Genomic DNA, 21,852 nt, shown 5'->3' on the forward strand with positions numbered 1-21,852 from the left:
AGCAGGGATGGGACGACTTCCCTATGAAGAAAGACTAAGGAGGCTAGGGCTTTTCAGCTTGGAGAAGAGACGGCTGAGGGGAGACATGATAGAGGTATATAAAATAATGAGTGGAGTGGAACAGGTGGATGTGAAGCGTCTGTTCACGCTTTCCAAAAATACTTGGACTAGGGGGCATGCGATGAAACTACAGTGCAGTAAATTTAAAACAAATCAGAGAAAATCTTTCTTCACCCAACGTGTAATTAAACTCTGGAATTCGTTGCCGGAGAACGTGGTGAAGGCGGTTAGCTTGGCAGAGTTTAAAAGTGGGTTAGACGGTTTCCTAAAGGACAAGTCCATAAACCGCTACTAAATGGACTTGGGAAAAATCCACAATTCCGGGAATAACATGTATAGGATGTTTGTACGTTTGGGAAGCTTGCCAGGTGCCCTTGGCCTGGATTGGCCGCTGTCGTGGACAGGATGCTGGGCTCGATGGACCCTTGGTCTTTTCCCGGTGTGGCATTACTTATGTACTTATTAGGTGTATCCTGAAACCCTGACTGGCCTGTGAACCCCTTCGAATACCTCTGTCTTAGAAAGACCATTCCTCTTCCTGTTAACAACCATGTGCAGAAGTGAATTTGCCCCCTCTCCCCTACACTGCATGGGCCCTGGTTCAGCTACACCTGTTGCATCTCCAGGATCTCCACACTGTGCCAGGATGAATGGGTTTTGCAGGCTGCAATACTGGGGCAGGTTTGAAAAGTGGTGTAGGCATGGCAGTATTCCTTCTGGACTATTATAATGCCATCAGCAGCTCTAGAAGAAATGACAGATTTGGTGCTCATAGATGTCGCGCAATCATCATATCAGCGCATCACTGAAGCTATAGGCTTCCTACGACCTCACTGAGACTTCAAACAGTTTTGAAAAATGCTCTGTATCTCTATTTTGCTGCTTCTGCACCAGAGGCCCTATCCAATTTATCGTTCTTTCCTTCCTCTGTCCTAAAGCAGCCATCACAAGAAAAGATGAATAACATATCTACGAACGACAATCAAAGTGCAAGCAGCCTTTCTTCATAACAGACTTACTGACAGAACTATAACACTCTGTTAGGTTCTGCATACTTAAACCCTGTGGGGGCACTCAAATACCTGTTTTGTTTTTTTACCATTTTTACTGGAATTGCCGATAATTTTCTTTTGGTTTTGCCTGCAGTTAGGGACTCCTGGCAGCAAACATGATTGTTCTGATATTATGGAACGTCTCGATTGCATAAGCCAATGCATAGCAGCAATAGCCTTACTTTTTAATTCTTTCCCTGTATCATACAAGTTACTTTTTTTTACTAGAACTATTAGTGGGGAAGGAAGACCTGGGGGTTAAAACACTGATGATCAACGCACCGCTTTCTGGTAGTGGCTCCTACAAGCTTTTACAGTTTTTTTTTTGACAGCGGTGACAAGGTCTACCTAGAAACGGATGCAAATTATTAGAAAGAAAATGCAATTTTCTTTGAAGATCTCTGCCGTGCTAACATTTCCAGAGGGGTAGCTGTGCTAGCCTTCGTGGGCATTATCACCCATCTTAGGAACTGAACTCTGATCTGCAAAATCTTATGCCCTAGTCTAATCCCAAATCTTATGCCCTAGTCTAATCCCAATCTTCAAGGCCTGCCAACAGGTTAGACTTTCAGGATGTCCCTAATGAATAGCACGAGAGTGATTTGCATAAAGAGGGACTAGCAGGCATGCAAATCTCTCATATGCATATTCATTAGAGATATCCGACAGCCTCGAAGAGTGGTAGATGAAAGCCTTAGCCCATAAAAATAAGCCTCCAGTTTCTGTCAGATGTTGCTGCATTAGGGCCTGACTTAATTACACTGCCCTAAAACCAGGCTGCCATAGCCTGTGCTAATAGCTAATTTTTAACACAGCTCACATTGCAGCATATGGAACCTATTTAATAAAGGGGTTTTCAAGCATGGTAACACCCTTTAATAAATCAGTCCCGTGTTTCCCCACAGATAAGTGAACTCCCAAAAGCCAAACCCTCTAAATTACCTTACAATTAATGGTGACAGTGCAGCCAGTGGTTATATTACCACTGGCACCCTCTCCACTTAGCCAACCAAACTTGCTGAAAAGCCAAAGGAGCTACTTCAGCAATACATACTGCTATTAATCTGTGTTTCTACAGAGCAGTGATGTAAGCCACCGATTACCTGAATGCAGTGGCGTAGCGAGGGCGACTGCCACCCGGGGCGGTTCGCCACTGCCCCCCCCCCCCCCGGGTGCAGCATGACACCCCCCCTTGGCGCATCAACCCCCCCCCCTCAGTGCATCACCCAAGGCCCCCCCTCGGCGCCTCCCCCCCAAGTGCATTCTTGCCTGCCGTGTGCACGCCGCTGGGGGGGGGGGGGGGTGTTGGTTCCGCTGGTTCCCTGCTCCCTCTGCCCTGGAACAGGAAGTAACCTGTTACGGAGCAGAGGGAACAGGGAACCAGCGGAGCCAACACCCCCCCCCCCCCCAGCGACGTGCACCCGGGGCGGACTGCCCCCACCTTGCTACGCCACTGCCTGAATGTCAACTACCATGTGCTCAGTAATATGAGTATAATGTTTGTATTGTCATGGTAAGTCCTGGAAACATATTCCTGCTGATTGATGGGATAGGATCCAGTTGTCAGGTTGTTGAAGCTTCTTTTGTTAAAATGTTCGTATGGAGCTTTTACCTTTGCAAGCTATTTGCACCCCTGCCCCCTACATTTCACCGTAGTTTTCGCCACAAATTTATAGAAATGTGTTATTGCAGAGGCATACTTAGCCAGTCAGGCTTTCAGGACACCCACAATGAAAATGCATGAGATAAATCTGCATACAATGGAGGCAGAGCACGAAAATTTATCTCATTGTGGATATCCTGAAAACCTGACTGGCTGGCTGTGTCCCGAATACCGGGTTTGAGAACCTTTGCATTAATATATTTGTTTTGTTTTCTTATGGAGTGCTTGATGTACTTATATTGAAAATATACGAAATTAAAAAAAATATATATATATTTGTTTCTCCCAAATTTACTAGAACTGGTCTTTCTTTTTTTTTAATATGGGCTACTTTTTTATGTATTGCTTTCATCTGGTTTTAGTCCTAATTTCAATTTGCTGCACTAGCAAATGGGCTGAATAAAATATTCACACATTCCCTTAAATAAACTTCAGATTAAGGAGAGCAGATGTTGAATCAATTTAAACATTTGACATCTTTTATGCGGGAGTTTGTCCCATGACAGCAAATTGCATTCTGCACTAATTGACAGCTGACTCACTGCATCCTTGTACTGCTGGAGCAAAAGCACAGTCCTGGCTCTTGAGCAAATGGAAGCTACCCAAGGCCTCGTCCAGTTTCCCTGTTTGAACATGGCCCCTTTCTTGTAGGGAACAGACTCTGGGGAAACGTGCCAGACATATCCTGGCAGCAGTCCAAATGCAATTTCAACTTTGCTCACGTGGGTAGAAATCCTCACGAAAAAGAGCTATCCAATTGACAGCGGACCTCTGAAAGAGGGCAAACCTTTTGATTTACATGTTGGCAAAGCTTCTGGGATCAGAACATTGCTTCTGGAGCTGCCATAAAAATATCTAGAGACTGCATTTGACCATAAATTCTCATCAGACTTGATTATGTCTTTGCACAATAGACATCTGTGTCCTGCAAAAAAAGGGGACGTGTCTATATAGAAGACTTGGGCAAACCTATGTGCCGTTTCCATTTTCCTGTATTGAATGTGGGCAATGAAGACCCATTTCTGTGGGTAAACCTTTGTTTTGTTCCCTATAATTGGCTTCTATTATTGCCTCTCTATGGGGTGTCCTTTTACTAAGGTGAGCCGAAAAATGGCCTGCGCTTTTGTAGACGCATGTATTGGATGAGCGCAGGTCCATTTTTTGGCGCACCTGCAAAAAAAGCCATTTTTTGGATGCAAGTCAAAATTAAAATTGGTGCGCGTCCATTTTGGGCCTGAGACCTTACTGCCACCCATTCATTTAGCGGTAAGGTCTCACGCGTTAACTGGGTGGTAATCATCAGCATGCGTACAATGCCGATTACCACCCGGTTAGTGCCGGCGTGCCAGAAAATAAAATATATTTTCAAGCGCGCGTACTGGACGCACATAAAAAATGAAATTACTGCCTGGTCCATACAGTAGCCAGGCGGTAGTTCCAAACTGGCACATGTTGGGCATGCGTAGGCGCCTATGCGGCTTAGTAAAAGGGCCCCTATAATTGTAGGAATGCCCTTATGTTGGATTAAAATCTATCTGCTTTACCTTGGAAGCCAGCTTATTTTGCATTAAGGCATTCTTTGCTAGTCACTGGAAGGGGTCAGTATTGCTAAACTATATGTAAACTGCTTACGCCTGTCCAGTGGCACAGGCCAACCCATTCTTGGATCAAGCCCACCCAGCGGCAGCACCACACTGCTCTATTCCCTACTCTCCTCTGCGACGTCCAGGTATCTGCTTTCTTGTCTCTGAACCTCGTCCCTCCCCGGTGTCAGTACAGGCATCGTCGGTGCCTGCAGTGATTCATTCCCGCTGCTTGTGCCAGCCCTGCAGGCTACCATCTGGCGTGTTGTGCAAGACAGGAAACAGGCAGTGATGTCAGCGAGGGCAGAACACAGCAGATGGAATCCTGCAGATCTGGTGCATTCAGTGAGAATGAATTGCTGCAGGCGCTGAATACGCCTGTATGGTACATCTGGGAGGGACGAGGTTCAGAGACAGGAGTGCAGATACCGGGACGCTGTGGAGGAGATGTGGGGTGGGTGAAAAAAAAAAAATCTGTGTTCTTAAAAAATATCTCCGGGAAGATATTTGTTGTGTGGTGTGGTGGTTGGGGGTGGGTGGGTGGGTGGCACGTGCACATGGAAGGGTCCATCCACTTTACCTCTGGGCTCATCCAAAATACTAAGTCTGGCTACGCCTCTGCCCCTTCAATATGGTTTACAAATAATTTTTTTCAATTTTATAAATAATAACACTGCCACAGTGGCCACTGTTCATTGACACTGTCCACCAGAGTTCATGAAAGTAAATGCATGAAAATGTACCATGAATTGTACTGCATGCACACCTTTTAAAAAATATGTTGATTTGACATGCATTGGAAGCCTACAAGTTGTTTAATAAAAGTACCTTTTCCCTTCCAGTGAGCATGAGAAGCGAAACCGATGTGTCCGCCGTACTTCCGATTGAACTCTGCCATCAGCGCTTTGTAGGGGTTTCGAATCAGCAGAACCGCAGCATCAAAGGTCTCAATTTCCCTCACACCACTTTCATGGGTTTTTATGCAAATTGTCCTTCCACTCCTCCAGTGATCTCTCTCTCCTTTAAACCCTAAAAATCAAATACAGGGTGTACTTATAACATCACACGCAGCATGATGACAAACCTGGGGATGTACTGTTTAAAAATAGCAAAGGAAAAAAAAAAAAGGAAATGTGTGTTATTTCCTACCGTTTCCCATATGAAATAACAAAATAAAAATGTAATTTGGCTTTTTTGTTTTAGTATGCGGTTTTGCTTCCCAACTGTCAGGCGACTGGACACAGGGTGCCACAGGGTACTTCTGTGTTAAACGCTATTCTTTATAGAACAGTGCCGATTCCCGCATCTAACTTTGGGCGCCTGACTTATGCCTGCTGAAACCTGGTCAGGCGCGCTATCCCAGTATTCTATAACTACATATGTAATGTTTCAGAATGCCCCTGACATGCCCATGCCCCTCCCCCTTCTGGGATAGATGCTATGGGAGTTAGGTGCCCTGCATTAATACATAAGTACATATAAGTATTGCCACACTGGGACAGACCAAAGGTCCATCAAGCCCAGTATCCTGTTTCCAACAGTGGCCAATCCAGGTCACAAATACCTGGCAAGATCCCAGAAAAGCTCAATACATTTTATGATGCTTATCTCAGAAATAAGCAGTGGATTTTCCCAAGTCAATTTAATAATGGTCTGTGGACTTTTCCTTTAGGAAGCTGTCCAGACCCTTTTCAAACCCCGCTAAGCTAACCGCCTTTACCACATTCTCATTATACAACAGTGTGCAGCCAGATATGTGCGCACATTTTAATGAGTGCCAATTAACATCAATAATCGGTTAGCACTCAATTATTGATGGTTAAGAGCTTGCAAACCAATTAATTTGGGCGCCATATATAGAATTGGGGGTTCTAGAGTTCTGTGGAATTAGGGGATGCTGGTGATTATTTTCAAAAGCTGTTATGATAATGCATGGTTGATATATTTGCACAGAGATGAGAGGGATTATTTATGTATCTATCTTATTCCTAGCTGTGGAACACACACAGTGGAATGTATGGCTAAAGGAATGTTAGGAATTATTAGAAATGGAATACAGAATAAAACAAACAATATTAGAATGCCTCTGTATCACCTTGAGTATTGTGTGCAATTCTGGTTGCCACATCTCAAAACAGATATAGCAGAATTAGAAAAGGACAGAAAGGTGACCAAAATAATTAAGGGGATGGAACTCCTTTCGGATGGGCTCTTTTGCTTGGAGAAGAGATGGCTGAGGGGAGATATGATAATGGTCTATAAAATCCTGAGTGGAATTGAACAGATAACGTGAATCGCTTGTTTGTTTAAAAAAAAAAAAAAAAAAAAGACTAGGAGACATGCCATGAAGTTACATAGTAATATATTTAAATAAGAGAAGGCATTTTTTTCACTCAACGTGTAATTAAGTTCTGGAACTCATTAGTAGAAGATGTGGTAAAATCAATTAATGCAGCTGTATTTAATAAGCTTTGGATAAATTCTTGGAGGTAAAGTCCATAAACCATTATTGAGGTAGACCTGGAGAAAGTAAGGTAAGTAGCATGAAATCTTGCTGCTTTTTGGGATTCTACCAGATATAGTGACTTGGACTGGTCTCTATTACAAACAGGAAATGGACTAGATGGACCTTTGCAGGCTTATTTTCGAAAGAGAAGGGTGCCTTCCGACACAAATCGGGAGATGGGCGTCCTTCTCTCAGGGTCGCCCAAATCGGCTTAATCGAAAGCCGATTTTGGGCGTCCTCAACTGCTTCCCGTCGCGGGGACGACCAAAGTTCCTGGGGGTGTGTTGGAAGCATAGTGAAGGCGGGACTAGGGCGTGCTTAACACATGGGCGTCCTCAGCCGATAATGGAAAAAAGAAGGGCGTCTCTGATGAGCATTTGGTCGACTTTACTTGATCATCTTTTTTTCCACGACCAAGTCTCAAAAAGGTGCCCGAACTGACCAGATGACCTCCTCTTACTCCCCCAGTGGTCACCAACCCCCCTCCCACCCTAAAACAAACTTTAAAAATATTTTTTGCCAGCCTCAAATGTCATACCCAGCTCCATCACAGCAGTATGCAGGTCCAAAGAGCAGTTTCAGTGGGTGCAGTGCACTTCAGACAGGCGGACCCAGGCCCATACCCCCCCAGCTGTTACACTTGTGGTGGTAAATGGGAGCCCTTCAAAACCCACCCGAAACCCACTGTACCCACATGTAGGTGCCCCCCTTCAGCCCTTAGGGCTATGGTAGTGTTGTACAGTTGTGGGGAGTGGGTTTTGGGGGGGGGGGTTGGGGGGCTCAGCACCCAAGGTAAGGGAGCTATGCACCTGGGAGCAATTTGTGAAGTCCACTACAGTGCCCCCTAGGGTGCCTGGTTGGTGTCCTGGCATGTGAGGGGGGCCAGTGCACTATGAATACTGGCTCCTCCCACAACCAAATGGCTTGGATTTAGTCGTTTCTGAGATGGGTGTCCTCGGTTTCCATTATTGCAGAAAACCGGGGACGACCATCTCTAAGGTCGACCTAAATGTTGAGATTTGGGCGTCCCTGACCGTATTATCGAAACGAAAGATGGACGCCCATCTTGTTTCGATAATAAGGGATTCCCCGCCCCTTCGCCGGGACATCCTTAGAGATGGGCACCCTTAGAGATGGTCGTCCCCGTTCGATTATGCCCCTCTTGATCTGATTCAGTATTGCAATTCTTATGTTCTTAGACTTTAACAAAACTAGGCATCTGATTTTGATTTTCATTGGCCTAATTTCTCTATCCAGACCTTTCTCCTTTTCCAAAGCAAAAAAAAAAAAAAAAGGGAAAGAGATTTAAGGGGCAAGAGAGGGAATGGAGAGGTTTTCTTCCCCCTGATTTAAAACATCTGATAGAGAATCCTTTAACATGGCAGGACTACAAGCATGACATGCACTGGAAAACCATTAACCTTCCCAGCTTTCTGTCCTCCAGTGCCTGCTAAATTGTTGATTATGTTCATTTATTAGAGCAATTTATTTAACCTTCAGATTTCTGCTGAGTTGAACTATGAGTTAATGGGCTGAAACATTTTGTTCTGCTTGCTAAATGTCAAACCATATTCTTTGTCCTGGACTCATCTGAGTGGGCCCATCACATATCCAAGCAAATATTCCATTAGCCATCATGTATCTATATTGTACTAGGTAAGTAAGGATAGCAAATTAAACATCTTGAATTACTTGAAATATTATTTATTGCTTTTATAGAGTGCTTCTCTGGAAATTGTTTTTCAAACAAATGGCCAAAGCAAGTTAAAATTTCCAACACACACAATACATCAAACATATAAGGTAACACAACATAAATACCACTAAACAAATATGTGAGACCCAGAGACTAAACCAGACTCCTTCCTTAGCTCTGCATTTTATCAGCTTGATGTCACAGCTCTAGGGTGCCCCATTTTGTTTATAACATAAAAGCAAACAAAAATTTCATTTTTTAAAAATTAAGACTACCATTACTGTACAAGAATTACAATAAAAAACAAACAAACAAACAAATAAAACAAAAAACACTCTCACATCCTCTCTTGATTCTCTGAAAACATTCTTCTTCAACAAGGCCTACAATGAGAACCTATAACCTCACTAAGTCCACTCAACTATGAACGCACACCTTCCATAATTACCCTAACAACTCCCTCCCTTCCTTCCTCCCTCACCCCTTCCTTAATCGCTACACATTACTAACTATATCCGATATCCTGTTATGACAATGTTATCAAATCTATATAAGCCACATTGAGCCTGCAAATAGGTGGGGGAATGTGGGATACAAATGCAATAAATAATAATAATAATTCCCACTTACTACCATTACCCTTAGACCTTCTTATTCTGTTTAGGTTTCTTATAACAAAAGAAACTGCTATATTGGGCAGTGAAGCCCAGCATCCAGCAGTAGCCAATGCAGGTCACAAGTACCTTTGCATCGACTAAGGTCCCTGTGATGTCATCAGAGTGACTGCTGGTGTTAGTCACATAAAGGGCGCCCAAAAAACTGCTGCGACAGTGCATCCAGTGATAACGGCAACTATCGTGCAGCCAACAGTACCTGGCTTGAATGGAGGCATCGGATGGCTTTAACCCGTGTCCCTGAGGAAAGAGTTGAAACCCGCGGTGTCGGGCATTACCAGGGGAAGCCGTTTGGACAGTTATATCTTGGTGCTGGGAACTACACAGCAAGCAAGCTGGATAAGCAAGCAGAGTGTTCCTTTTAAGAAAACGTTTAAAGATAAGTTCACGTTTTTTTCAATACTGTGCACTATATTATTTTAGCACTTTTTGATTCAGGCAATAGCACTTACACTTATGAATAAGAGTTAGCCCTATGAAAGATGTGCTATGCCACCTGGCAAAACTTATGATATTGCCTTAAAATAGGTGGATATTTCTGAGGGTACTCTTAAAAAATATTAAGTGAGTTATAAATCCATAATATGAGTGTCGTTGTATAAGTATTAAAAAGTTTTCTGCTTTTTACTGCTGTTAGCCTGTTTCATGTTTTTTCAACAGCATAGATTTTTGGTTCTTAGGAACATAGGTCACAAGTACCTGGCAGGATCCCAAAGAGTAGCAAGATTCCACACTGCCAACCCCCAGGGATAAGCAGTGGTTATCCTAATTTTACCTGGCTAATAATGGTTTATTGCAGGGGGTTTCAACCCAGTCCTCAGGGCACACCCAGCCAGTCGCAGTTTTCTCTTTTCCAGTCTCAGAAGCCCCAACATGCTCAGCCTTTACCCATAGTGAAGCTATTTCATCCCCCTTATCCTTTTGCCCTTTTCTGTTATCTTTTCTAGTTCCACCAAAAGTGTGACCACATCATGGACATAGAGGCATTACAATCTCATTTTATGCTCCATCCTTCACAAAATAAATTCCAGAAATTCAAGAACATTGATGATTTCAATGCATTCCAAAAGTGACCTCAGGATACTTTTTCTGGGTTCTGGCCACTCATACACTCACAGGTCTGGATTATTCTTCCCTAAATGCATCACCCTCCACATGGCCATATCAAGTCTTATCTTTTCATTTACATGCCCAGTCCCAAAGTCCCAACTAGGTCCTCCTGCAGCTTCTCACAATCTGCTCATGATTTTCTGTCACTCCCTTTTCCAGATCATTAATAAATGTTATGTGAAGGGGCCTCATATAAAGAGGTTCCTGTGCCCTTGAACTTACAAAGAGCAGAGTATTAAACTTACCAGATTACTGGAGTTGACCTTCCATAGTTAAACCTGAAACAGAGATACTGCTGATTGCTTTGGGATTTAAAGCACAGCTTGCAGGCAGCTAAGGACAAATCATGGAGTGGATTCCTTTAAACCAAGTCAGAATATAGGGGGCAAAGGGAACCTGCATGAAGTACATAAGTACATAAGTACATAAGTAGTGCCATACTGGGAAAGACCAAAGGTCCATCTAGCCCAGCATCCTGTCACCGACAGTGGCCAATCCAGGTCAAGGGCACCTGGCACGCTCCCCAAACGTAAAAACATTCCAGACAAGTTATACCTAAAAATGAGGAATTTTTCCAGTCCATTTAATAGCGGTCTATGGACTTGTCCTTTAGGAATCTATCTAACCCCTTTTTAAACTCCGTCAAGCTAACCGCCCGTACCACGTTCTCCGGCAATGAATTCCAGAGTCTAATTACACGTTGGGTGAAGAAAAATTTTCTCCGATTCGTTTTAAATTTACCACACTGTAGCTTCAACTCATGCCCTCTAGTCCTAGTATTTTTGGATAGCGTGAACAGTCGCTTCACATCCACCCGATCCATTCCACTCATTATTTTATACACTTCTATCATATCTCCCCTCAGCCGTCTCTTCTCCAAGCTGAAAAGCCCTAGCCTTCTCAGCCTCTCTTCATAGGAAAGTCGTCCCATCCCCACTATCATTTTCGTCGCCCTTCGCTGTACCTTTTCCAATTCTACTATATCTTTTTTGAGATACGGAGACCAGTACTGAACACAATACTGAACACAATACTGAACACAATACTCCAGGTGCGGTCGCACCATGGAGCGATACAACGGCATTATAACATCCGCACACCTGGACTCCATACCCTTCCTAATAACACCCAACATTCTATTCGCTTTCCTAGCCGCAGCAGCACACTGAGCAGAAGGTTTCAGCGTATCATCGACGACGACACCCAGATCCCTTTCTTGATCCGTAACTCCTAACGCGGAACCTTGCAAGACGTAGCTACATATACTACATATAGCACCGTATGTTCCTATAGCACAAAGGTATATGGGATTGTAATCTTTGGCATCTTCCAGCATTACCAACCTGGTATTAAAATACAGACTTTGGCTGACTTCATCTTTCACTGCTGATGCCTGTTACTAAGGCCTATTTGTGTGCAGTCAGCAAAATTATCATCAAGGACTGCAAGCCAGCCAAGGACCACTGGTGACTGAGCTGACATAATAGCTGGAGAAACAGAATACAAAACAAGTTGTTTATTGGGACAAAGCGCTCCACGGTCAGAATAGCTCTGCTTTATCATGCACGTGATGTGATGTTTTGATTTTCGAGATCAGTCTTGGAAAGTCCCAGACCTGTTGTTCAGACTCTGTGGTAAATTTGCACCTGTTGTTCAGACTCTGTGGTACATTTGCACCCCAAGACAGTAACTTATTTCCTGAAATACTGACTTCATGGTTAAAGTGTCCTGCAACGTGGTGCCAGAGACAGCATTGCAGCCCCTGAAGTCACAACATTCTGAACAAGGGTGTTTCAAGGAGCACATCAGATCTGTGCCAAGCTGGGAGTTACATCATCATATCAGCTGGAGCTGCCTTTTCTCTATAAAAAGGGAAATGGGACTTGATATACTGCCTTTCTGAAGTTTTTTGCAACTACATTCAAAGCAGTTTACATATATTCAGGTACTTATTTTGTACCAGGGGCAATGGAGGGTTAAGTGACTTGCCCAGAGTCACAAGGAGCTGCAGTGGGAATTGAACTCAGTTCCCCAGGATCAAAGTCCACTGCACTAACCACTAGGCTACTCCTCCACTAACCACTAAACTAAGACAAAGGCTGTCTTGCGTTCCATTGGATCTGAAGTGCTGCCCCCTGCACACCTTGTCTGACTGCCCAGACTCCTGCCACCTGCTGTTCATCTGGGCTATATCCATTCAGGTTGTATAAGTGCTTTCATTGCGACTGGGGTTAGGCACGGGTTGAACTAGAACCATCTCCTAGGTTCTGTGTGTGTGCGTTTGCCTCAGCCTGAACAAAGATTAGATCAGCCATGTCATTCTTCTTTCATCTCTTTCACTGTTCTTGCTGCTATTGTAAATAAATAAGCAATCTATTTTTATAATACCCTTGCATGTGGAGTTAGTCTTGCTATTATTTGGGTATTATGAATTTGGGTCTATAGATAAAAGGGAACACAATTGCTTTCTGACATCTGGCAGACTCATGTGTTCTGCAATCTATACTAAGTGTCACGTTCTCAATAACACCCCAAAAGAGTGTTATCTGTGCACATCTCACAAGTGAACCCCTTACAATGTTGTTGGACTCATTCAGCCCCTTCCAGCAGAGACAGAGTTAACTTCCAGGGGCTGAATTTGACCTCTGGGAAGTTCCAGATGCAACTGGAGAAAAAGATCAGTTGAAAGTTGGCAGCTGAGTGGGAACCAAGAAAGAAACTGGAGTTGGGAGTTCTGCTATAACTCAGCAGAAATGTTTTCCCAGTATGGTATGGAAAAGTAGAAAGGTCTGGATAGAGAAGTTAGGCCAATGAAAATACTGCTATTAGATTGACTTATTCTCTGGGAAAATACGATGGAGTCATCTCTTTGTATATTCAGCTCCATTGGTTACCAACAGAGGCAAGAGTACTCTACAAATTTACTGCCTAATCTTTCAAAGCATGAATGGGAAAGCTCCTATCTATATGTATGAGCTGATTTACTCTCTTTAAGTAAGCAATCATTTATTATTACAATTTTCTAGCTTCCTTGGTATCAGATATAAAAGTCTTTTGAATTCTTCCTTCTTGTACCAAGCTGCAAAAGCATGGAAATACTTTACTGAAAGCTATACGATGTCAACCTAATTATACTGTTTTCAGGGAATCTATAAAAACTATTTTGTTCCATAGGTATGTCCTGTAAAGTTAACACTGAGGGGTCTTTTTATTAAGCCGCGTGGCCTGCAGTAGTATGGGCACATCTTCTGGACGTGAGCGGAGCCATTTTTTTTACCACTGATGGGAAAACAGCTTTTTTTAGTGGGCTGGGAAATAGGCGTGCGCTGAAAATAAAACTATTTATTTTCCTATTTATGGCCTGAGCCCTTACCCATTGACCTAGCAGTATGGGCTCCCCCGTGGGAGAAAATAGAAAATTATTTTCTATAGCGGGACTCAGTGGGCACTAAACTCAGAATTACTGCCAGGCACACTCGCTAGCTCGGCATTAGTGCCCATTTGGCGCATGTTAGCTCTCCTTGTGCCTTAGTAAAAGGGCCTCTAATTTGCTGATTGTAATTAGTTAATATTGTATTTACTGACTGTAATTCCTAGATATTATCTTAGCTTTGAACCAGGGGCGTAGCCAGACTTCGGCGGGAGGGGGGTCCAGAGCCCAAGGTGAGGGGGCACATTTTAGCCCCCCCCCCCCACTGCCACAACCAACTTTGACACCCCCCTGCCAACAACACTCTTGACCCCCCCCTCCCACCGCCAACCCTCCCCCGCCGTCGCCTACCTTTGCTGGCAGGGGACCCCAACCCCCGCCAGCCGAGGTCCTCTTCTTCCTTCGTTCTGTTTCTGAGTCTGACGTCCTGCACGTTGTACGTGCAGGAAATCAGACTCACGGAACGAAGCCTTATGATCTGCAGGGTTTAGTTCTGTTTCTGCGAGTCTTGACGTGCAGGATGTCAGACTCAGAAACAGAACGAAGGAAAAAGAGGACCTTGGCTGGCGGGGGTTGGGGTCCCCCGCCAGCAAAGGTAGCAGACGGCGACGGCGGGTTGACAGCGGGAGGAGGGGGGTCGAGAGGGTCATCGGCAGGGGGGTCCAGGGCCAAATCTACGGGGGGCCCAGGCCCTCACATAGCTACGTCCCTGCTTTGAACTAAATGATATCGGCGGAATATAAAAATAAGATGTAATGTAATGACCCCAGCCTGAAGCTAGATTTCCACAGCAAAATCTCTACCATTAACAAAAGGTAAACTGTTCAGATCTCACCCGGAATTGGGAGCAGGAAGAAACTGCATTTGGAGCCATACAGTCCAGGAAGGGACCGAACAAGTAGGGCTCCACAAAGGTTTGTTTCAGCACATGTTACACTGTGACCAGGTGGTTGAGAAATTCTCATCTCAAGTAAATACTTATTTAATATTAGAGCTTTTAGGGAACACCCTAGGAAAATAACATTCCCGCCATATCACATCGGGCCCCATCTGAACTGTGTGTGTATTCTGCAGAGAGAAGGATTCATTTATGCTGAAACTAAGATGAATGCTTTATGTTAAGGTCTGCTTAATAATCAAACTGATTAATTAATTAATGCAAGAATATAAGCAATTCCATCATTTAGCCCGTCCTCCCAACAGCTCCCAGAACAGGTTACAAAATTACATACATAATACATTAAAACAAGTCACAATTACTATAAAACTAAACACTTTCAGCCCAATATTATTCCATTACAAGTCATCAAAATACTAATTAAACCAATACGTTTTAACAGCCTTATGAAATCTTTTCTATGCTACAATGCACAGTACAGTTACTAAGTATATGCCAGTAAAGTTGCTTTTTGTTGAATGTTGTCTGTTCTCTGGCAACTTCAGGGTTGCAAAGGGGTTTTGTCATGGAGTTCAGGAAGCTATTGTCTCTTTTGATACCAGCCGTCCACCCTTTAGGAGGCACAAGTCACAGAACCTTGATTCCAGGTACTGGAAAGCTCAGTCCCACAAAACCAAACTCCAGAAGGAGTTACGGACCGAGAAAGGGATCTGGGTGTCGTCGTCGATAATACACTGAAACCTTCTGCTCAGTGTGCTGCTGCGGCTCGGAAAGCGAATAGAATGTTGGGCATTATTAGGAAAGGTATGGAAAACAGGTGTGAGGATGTTATCATGACCCTACTTGTCCCTCTAATTACCGACCCATCTCCCTCCTCCCTTTTCTCTCCAAATTACTTGAGCGTGCTGTTCACCACCGCTGCCTTGATTTTCTCTCCTCACATGCTATTCTTGACCCACTACAATCTGGTTTTCGCCCTCTCCACTCAACCGAAACTGCGCTTACTAAAGTCTCCAATGACCTATTACTGGCTAAATCCAGAGGTCTCTATTCCATCCTCATTCTTCTTGATCTTTCTGCTGCTTTTGACACTGTCGATCACAGCATACTCCTCGATACCCTGTCCTCACTTGGATTCCAGGGCTCTGTCCTTTCCTGGTTCTCTTCCTACCTCTCCCTCCGCACCTTCAGTGCTCACTCTGGTGGATCCTCTTCTACTTCTATCCCTCTGCCTGTCGGCGTACCTCAGGGTTCTGTTCTTGGTCCCCTCCTCTTTTCTATCTACACTTCCCTTGGGTCATTAATCTCATCCCATGGCTTTTCCTACCATCTCTATGCTGATGACTCCCAAATCTACCTTTCTACCCCTGATATCTCACCTTGCATCCAAACCAAAGTTTCAGCGTACTTGTCTGACATTGCTGTCTGGATGTCTCGACGATACCTGAAATTAAACATGACCAAAACCAAGCTTCTCATTTTTCCCCCCAAACCCACCTCCCCACTTCCCCCGTTTTCTATTTCTGTTGATGGCTCTCTCATTCTCCCTGTCTCCTCAGCTCGAAACCTTGGGGTCATCTTTGACTCTTCTCTCTCCTTCTCTGCTCATATCCAGCAGATCGCCAAGACTTGTCGTTTCTTTCTTTTCAACATCCGTAAAATCCGCCCCTTTCTTTCCGAGCACTCTACCAAAACCCTCATCCACATCCTCTCGTTTAGATTACTACAATCTGCTTCTTGCTGGCCTCCCACTTAGTCACCTCTCCCCTCTCCAATCGGTTCAAAACTCTGCTGCCCGTCTCGTCTTCCGCCAGGGTCACTTTACTCATACTACCCCTCTCCTCAAGTCGCTTCACTGGCTCCCTATCCGTTTTCGCATCCTGTTCAAACTTCTTCTACTAACCTATAAATGTACTCACTCTGCTGCTCCCCAGTATCTCTCCACACTCGTCCTTCCCTACACCCCTTCCCGTGCACTCCGTTCCCTGGATAAATCCTTCTTATTTGTTCCCTTCTCCACTACTGCCAACCCCAGACTTCGTGCCTTCTGTCTCGCTGCACCCTACGCCTGGAATGAACTTCCTGAGCCCCTACGTCTTGCCCCATCCTTGGCCACCTTTAAATCTAGACTGAAAGCCCACCTCTTTAACATTGCTTTTGACTCGTAACCACTTGCCTCCACCTACCCTCCTCTCCTCCTTCCTGTACACATTAATTGATTTGATTACTTTATTTTTTGTCTATTAGATTGTAAGCTCTTTGAGCAGGGACTGTCTTTCTTCTATGTTTGTGCAGCGCTGCATACGCCTTGTAGCGCTATAGAAATGCTAAATAGTAGTAGCAGTAATGTTATAATGCTGTTGTATCGCTCCATGGTGCGACCGCACCTTGAGTATTGTGTTCAATTCTGGTCGCCGCGTCTCAAGAAAGATATAGTGGAATTGGGAAAGGAGCAGCGAAGGGCAACTAAAATGATAGTGGGGATGGGACGACTTCCCTATGAAGAAAGACTAAGGAGGCTAGGGCTTTTCAGCTTGGAGAAGAGACGGCTGAGGGGAGACATGATAGAGGTATATAAAATAATGAGTGGAGTGGAACAGGTGGATGTGAAGCGTCTGTTCACGCTTTCCAAAAATACTAGGACTAGGGGGCATGCGATGAAACTACAGTGTAGTAAATTTTAAACAAATTGGAGAAAATGTTTCTTCACCCAACGCGTAATTAAACTCTGGAATTCGTTGCCAGAGAACGTGATGAAGGCGGTTAGCTTGGCAGAGTTTAAAAAGGGGTTGGACGGTTTCCTAAAGGACAAGTCCATAAACTGCTACTAAATGGACTTGGAAAAAATCCACAATTCCAGGAATAACATGCTTAGAATGTTTGTACGTTTGGGAAGCTCGCCAGGAGCCCTTGGCCTGGATTGGCCACTGTCGTGGACAGGATGCTGGGCTCGACGGACCCTTGGTCTTTTCCCAGTGTGGCATTACTTATGTACTTATGTAAGGTGAACTGGGGCCTGCCTGCTGAGGTGCTTAAGTGTAGGGTGGATAAGATGGGCTCTGGAATTACAGTTACAAAGGACCAGTCCCAATACAGACATTCCACTATTGACCTTTTAGTCCTAGTCACTATTTGCTCTCTTTATCCAGTTCCTAATTTACAATAGAGCATTGCCTCCTATCCCATGGCTTTTTAAATTTCCTCAGGCACTAGGATACACTAAGGTTACCGTATGTCCGGTTTTACCTGGACAAGTCCTCTTTTTGAGAACACCGTGGGGTGTCCGGGCAGGTTTTGCCAGCCTGCCTGCTTGTCCGGCTTTGCGGGCGGGCGGCCAGGCTGGCTTGAGGGTGGGCCTCAGGGTGTCCTGTCTTCAGGCCAGGAAAGAGCCGCAGACCTCTCGATCCTGGTGCTGCTTCAAAATGGCTGCCAAGAGTTCAAGTGGCGGCCTCATAAGATTTATGCAGCAGGGGCGTAGCCAGACACCCAATTTTGGGTGGGCCTGGGCCCAAGATTGGTGGGCAGAAGTCCGCCTTCTCCCACAAGTGATTTGGTCTCTCCCTCTCTTGCCTGCATGCTATATGGTCTCTCAAATATCCCCCCCCCCCCAACAAAACATACATACCTTTCAAATAGCAGATTTTCACCGTCAGCGAGCAGCAACTAATACATGCTGCTCATGTTGGCCCCACAGCCTTCGCTCTGATGCAAGTTCCTGTTTCCGCATAGGCGGGAATACAGCAGAGGAAAGGCTGTGGGGTCAGTGCAAGCAGTATGTATCAGTCACTGCTCACTGCAGATAAAGATCTGCTATTTACAAGGTATGCAGGAGAGACAGTTGTTAGGAGTTTTCGGCTACTGGGGCTTGGGGATCCCTGCCAGCCACATCATAGGTATGCTGTTACTGGGTGGGCCTGGGCTCACCCAGGCCCACCCTTGGCTACGCCACTGTTCTGCAGAAGTCTTGCGAGGTCACCGCTTGAACTCTCGGCAGCCATTTTGAAGTGGTGTCAGGAGTAAGAGTTCTGCGGCAGTGCTGGGTAGGAATGAGGGGGCTCTTTCTCGCTCTGAAGAGGCCACTAGACCACCAGGGCATGAGGGAGGGAAGGAGCTGTAAAAAAAAAAAAAGGTGGGTGGAGGGAGGCTGGAAAAAAGATTGGAGAGGGGACAGACATGGGGGAGAGGGAGGGAATCTGGCTTTCCTGGGGGGGGGGGGGGGGGGGGGAGTGACAGGGGGCATGGCTGAATTATATTTTGTGTCCTCTTTTTTGTCACAGCAAATATGGTAACCCTAAGATACACTAACCCTCAGATCCTATAAATGATGCCCAAATTTGTGCACCCAAAATTGCCCACATTCCTGAGATCTGCATGCAAATAAATTGAGCTGTTATCAATCAATAATTGACTTATGTTAATCTACTACTGATGTCAGTTGGTTCTAATCTGATTTGTGAGCGGATCTCGCTGCATGCGATTATATGAGACCCGAGCCCAAATTCTCTAATGTACAACCCAAAAGGGGGCACAGCTATAGGAAGGGCACGGGCGAGTCAGGTGTGTCCCAAAGATTTACACATAGTGTTACAGAATTTGGGGGCTGCGTACCAGGATATACACCCGGTTTTAGTTGGGATAAGTCCTTGCAGCCAAAGTTGGGTGCCGGAATATGCACTAAGGAGGAGACTCTACATATGGCACCTTTAAAAAAAAAAAATCGAAGCTGGACTAAGCGTATTCTATAATTGGTGCCTAGATTTAGGCGCCGATTATAGAATATGCTTAGTTCATATTTCAGCGCCTAAATCGACGTGCATCCATTTACACCAACAAAAACTTGGGGTAAATCCCTGCACGTAGATTTAGGTGCATTAAGCCATATTCTATAACTAGGTGCGGAAATTTTGGAACGCCCACGAAATGCCTATTTCCCCACCTATAACCACACCCCCTTTTGCCTGCGCACGTTAGAATTTTGGTGCACTTCGTAACAGATTATGCTTAGTGAGTTGTGCGCGTAAATTCTAATCAGTGCCAATTAGTGCTCATTATTGCTTGTTAAATGCTGTTATCAGCACTCATTAGTGCACCCTCTTTCGAAACACTGTCCTCTTTCCAAATAGTGCACACAATTTCCAAAGAAAATGCGCTATTATTGGTGAATGATAAAATAAAAAATGTGATTTTTCTGTTCATTTTCATTTGGTAATAACATTTAATGACATAGGATGCGTCATTTGAATATAATAAAAGAGAGGGAACAAAGTACAAACTAAAGTCCAAAGAAAAAAAACAGCACCACGGGCCTTTAAAAATGGAACACAATTCTTTAATGAATGAGCCTTGACAAAAAGACCCGACACGGGCCGTGATTCGGTGACTAGCACCTGCGTCAGGGGTCACAGTGATGACGTGGAAAACTTGGGGAATAACTCGAATATATTCCTCTACAATATATTATTCCTTACCCCATGTCTCATATAGTAAAAGCTACAAAGAACCAAGGCACTTTCACTTTGACATTTTCTATATGGTTGCAAATTACAACCCATTCCTAAATAGTATATGACATAGGATGAGAAGCCAATGTCCACCAAGAAGGATCCTTAAGGTAGCACAATGGTGTAACAAGACCATGCAACAAAAGACAAGGTTCATACGTACACAAACAGCAAAAGAATGAAGCCCAGTTGGGCCTTCAAGACTGTGACAAACGAGAGTCCTTTATTTTTAAAGACCCAACACAGGCCTCGTTTCAGCTTAATGCCTGCCTCAGAATGCTCTTGAAAAATAAAGACAAAACAGATGAAATAAATCTTTACTTCGTAGTTCCACAAACTGATCCAAATAAATTGTTTGAGAACGTTGTAGCTTATCTACACAGCCAAACCTTTTCTTTCAATGGTGATAAATCCTACAGGAATGTTGCTAGCGCATCAGTTAAACCTAACTATTGGACCCCTGAAGGGTATGATACATACCTGTAGCAGTTGTTCTCCGAGGACAGCAGGCTGATTGTTCTCACGACTGGGTGACGTCCGCGGCAGCCCCCACCAACCGGAAATAAGCTTCGCGGGACGGTCAGCACGCAGGGCACGCCCACCGCGCATGCGCGGCCGTCTTCCCGCCCGTGCGCGACCGCTCCCGCCAGTTGAATGACTAGCAAAAAATATGAAACACACAACTCCAAAGGGGAGGAGGGAGGGAAGGTGAGAACAATCAGCCTGCTGTCCTCGGAGAACAACTGTTACAGGTATGTATCATACCCTTTCTCCGAGGACAAGCAGGCTGCTTGTTCTCACGACTGGGGTATCCCTAGCTCTCAGGCTCACTCAAAACAAGAACCCAGGTCAATTGAACCTCGCAACGGCGAGGGTATAACAGAAATTGACCTACGAAGAACAACTAACTGAGAGTGTAGCCTGACCAGAATAAATTCGGGTCCTGGAGGGTGGAGTTGGATTTACACCCCAAACAGATTCTGCAGCACCGACTGCCCGAACCGACTGTCGCGTCGGGTATCCTGCTGGAGGCAGTAATGAGATGTGAATGTGTGGACAGATGACCACGTCGCAGCCTTGCAGATCTCTTCAATAGTGGCTGACTTCAAGTGGGCCACTGACGCTGCCATGGCTCTGACACTATGAGCCGTGACATGACCCTCAAGAGTCAGCCCAGCCTGGGCGTAAGTGAAGGAAATGCAATCTGCTAGCCAATTAGAGATGGTGCGTTTCCCGACAGCGACCCCTAGCCTGTTAGGGTCGAAAGAAACAAACAATTGGGCAGACTGTCTGTTGGGCTGTGTCCGCTCCAAGTAGAAGGCCAATGCTCTCTTGCAGTCCAATGTGTGCAACTGACGTTCAGCAGGGCGGGTATGCGGCCTGGGGAAGAATGTTGGCAAGACAATTGACTGGTTAAGATGGAACTCCGACACCACCTTCGGCAGGAACTTTGGGTGGGTGCGGAGCACTACTCTGTTGTGATGAAATTTGGTATATGGAGCATGAGCTACTAGGGCTTGAAGCTCACTGACCCTACGAGCTGAAGTAACTGCCACCAAGAAAATGACCTTCCAGGTCAAGTACTTCAGATGGCAGGTATTCAGTGGCTCAAAAGGAGGTTTCATCAGCTGGGTGAGGACGACGTTGAGATCCCATGACACAACAGGAGGCTTGATAGG

The 21,852-nt window shown here is 44.9% G+C and overlaps 1 protein-coding gene across 1 annotated transcript in view; it reads right to left on the reverse strand.

Moving 5' to 3' along the window:
* The window catches only part of WSCD2 (WSC domain containing 2), a 363,115-nt gene that overhangs the window by 41,769 nt on the left and 299,494 nt on the right, over positions 1–21,852 (reverse strand). Inside the window, exon 8 of the mRNA XM_030219890.1 lies at positions 5,187–5,387. Within this exon, the coding sequence (XP_030075750.1) occupies positions 5,187–5,387 (201 nt within the window). The remainder of the gene's footprint in view (positions 1–5,186; positions 5,388–21,852) is intronic.

The sequence above is a fragment of the Microcaecilia unicolor genome, chromosome 11 (assembly GCF_901765095.1).
Source record: "Microcaecilia unicolor chromosome 11, aMicUni1.1, whole genome shotgun sequence".
In the NCBI taxonomy this organism is placed as follows: domain Eukaryota; kingdom Metazoa; phylum Chordata; class Amphibia; order Gymnophiona; family Siphonopidae; genus Microcaecilia; species Microcaecilia unicolor.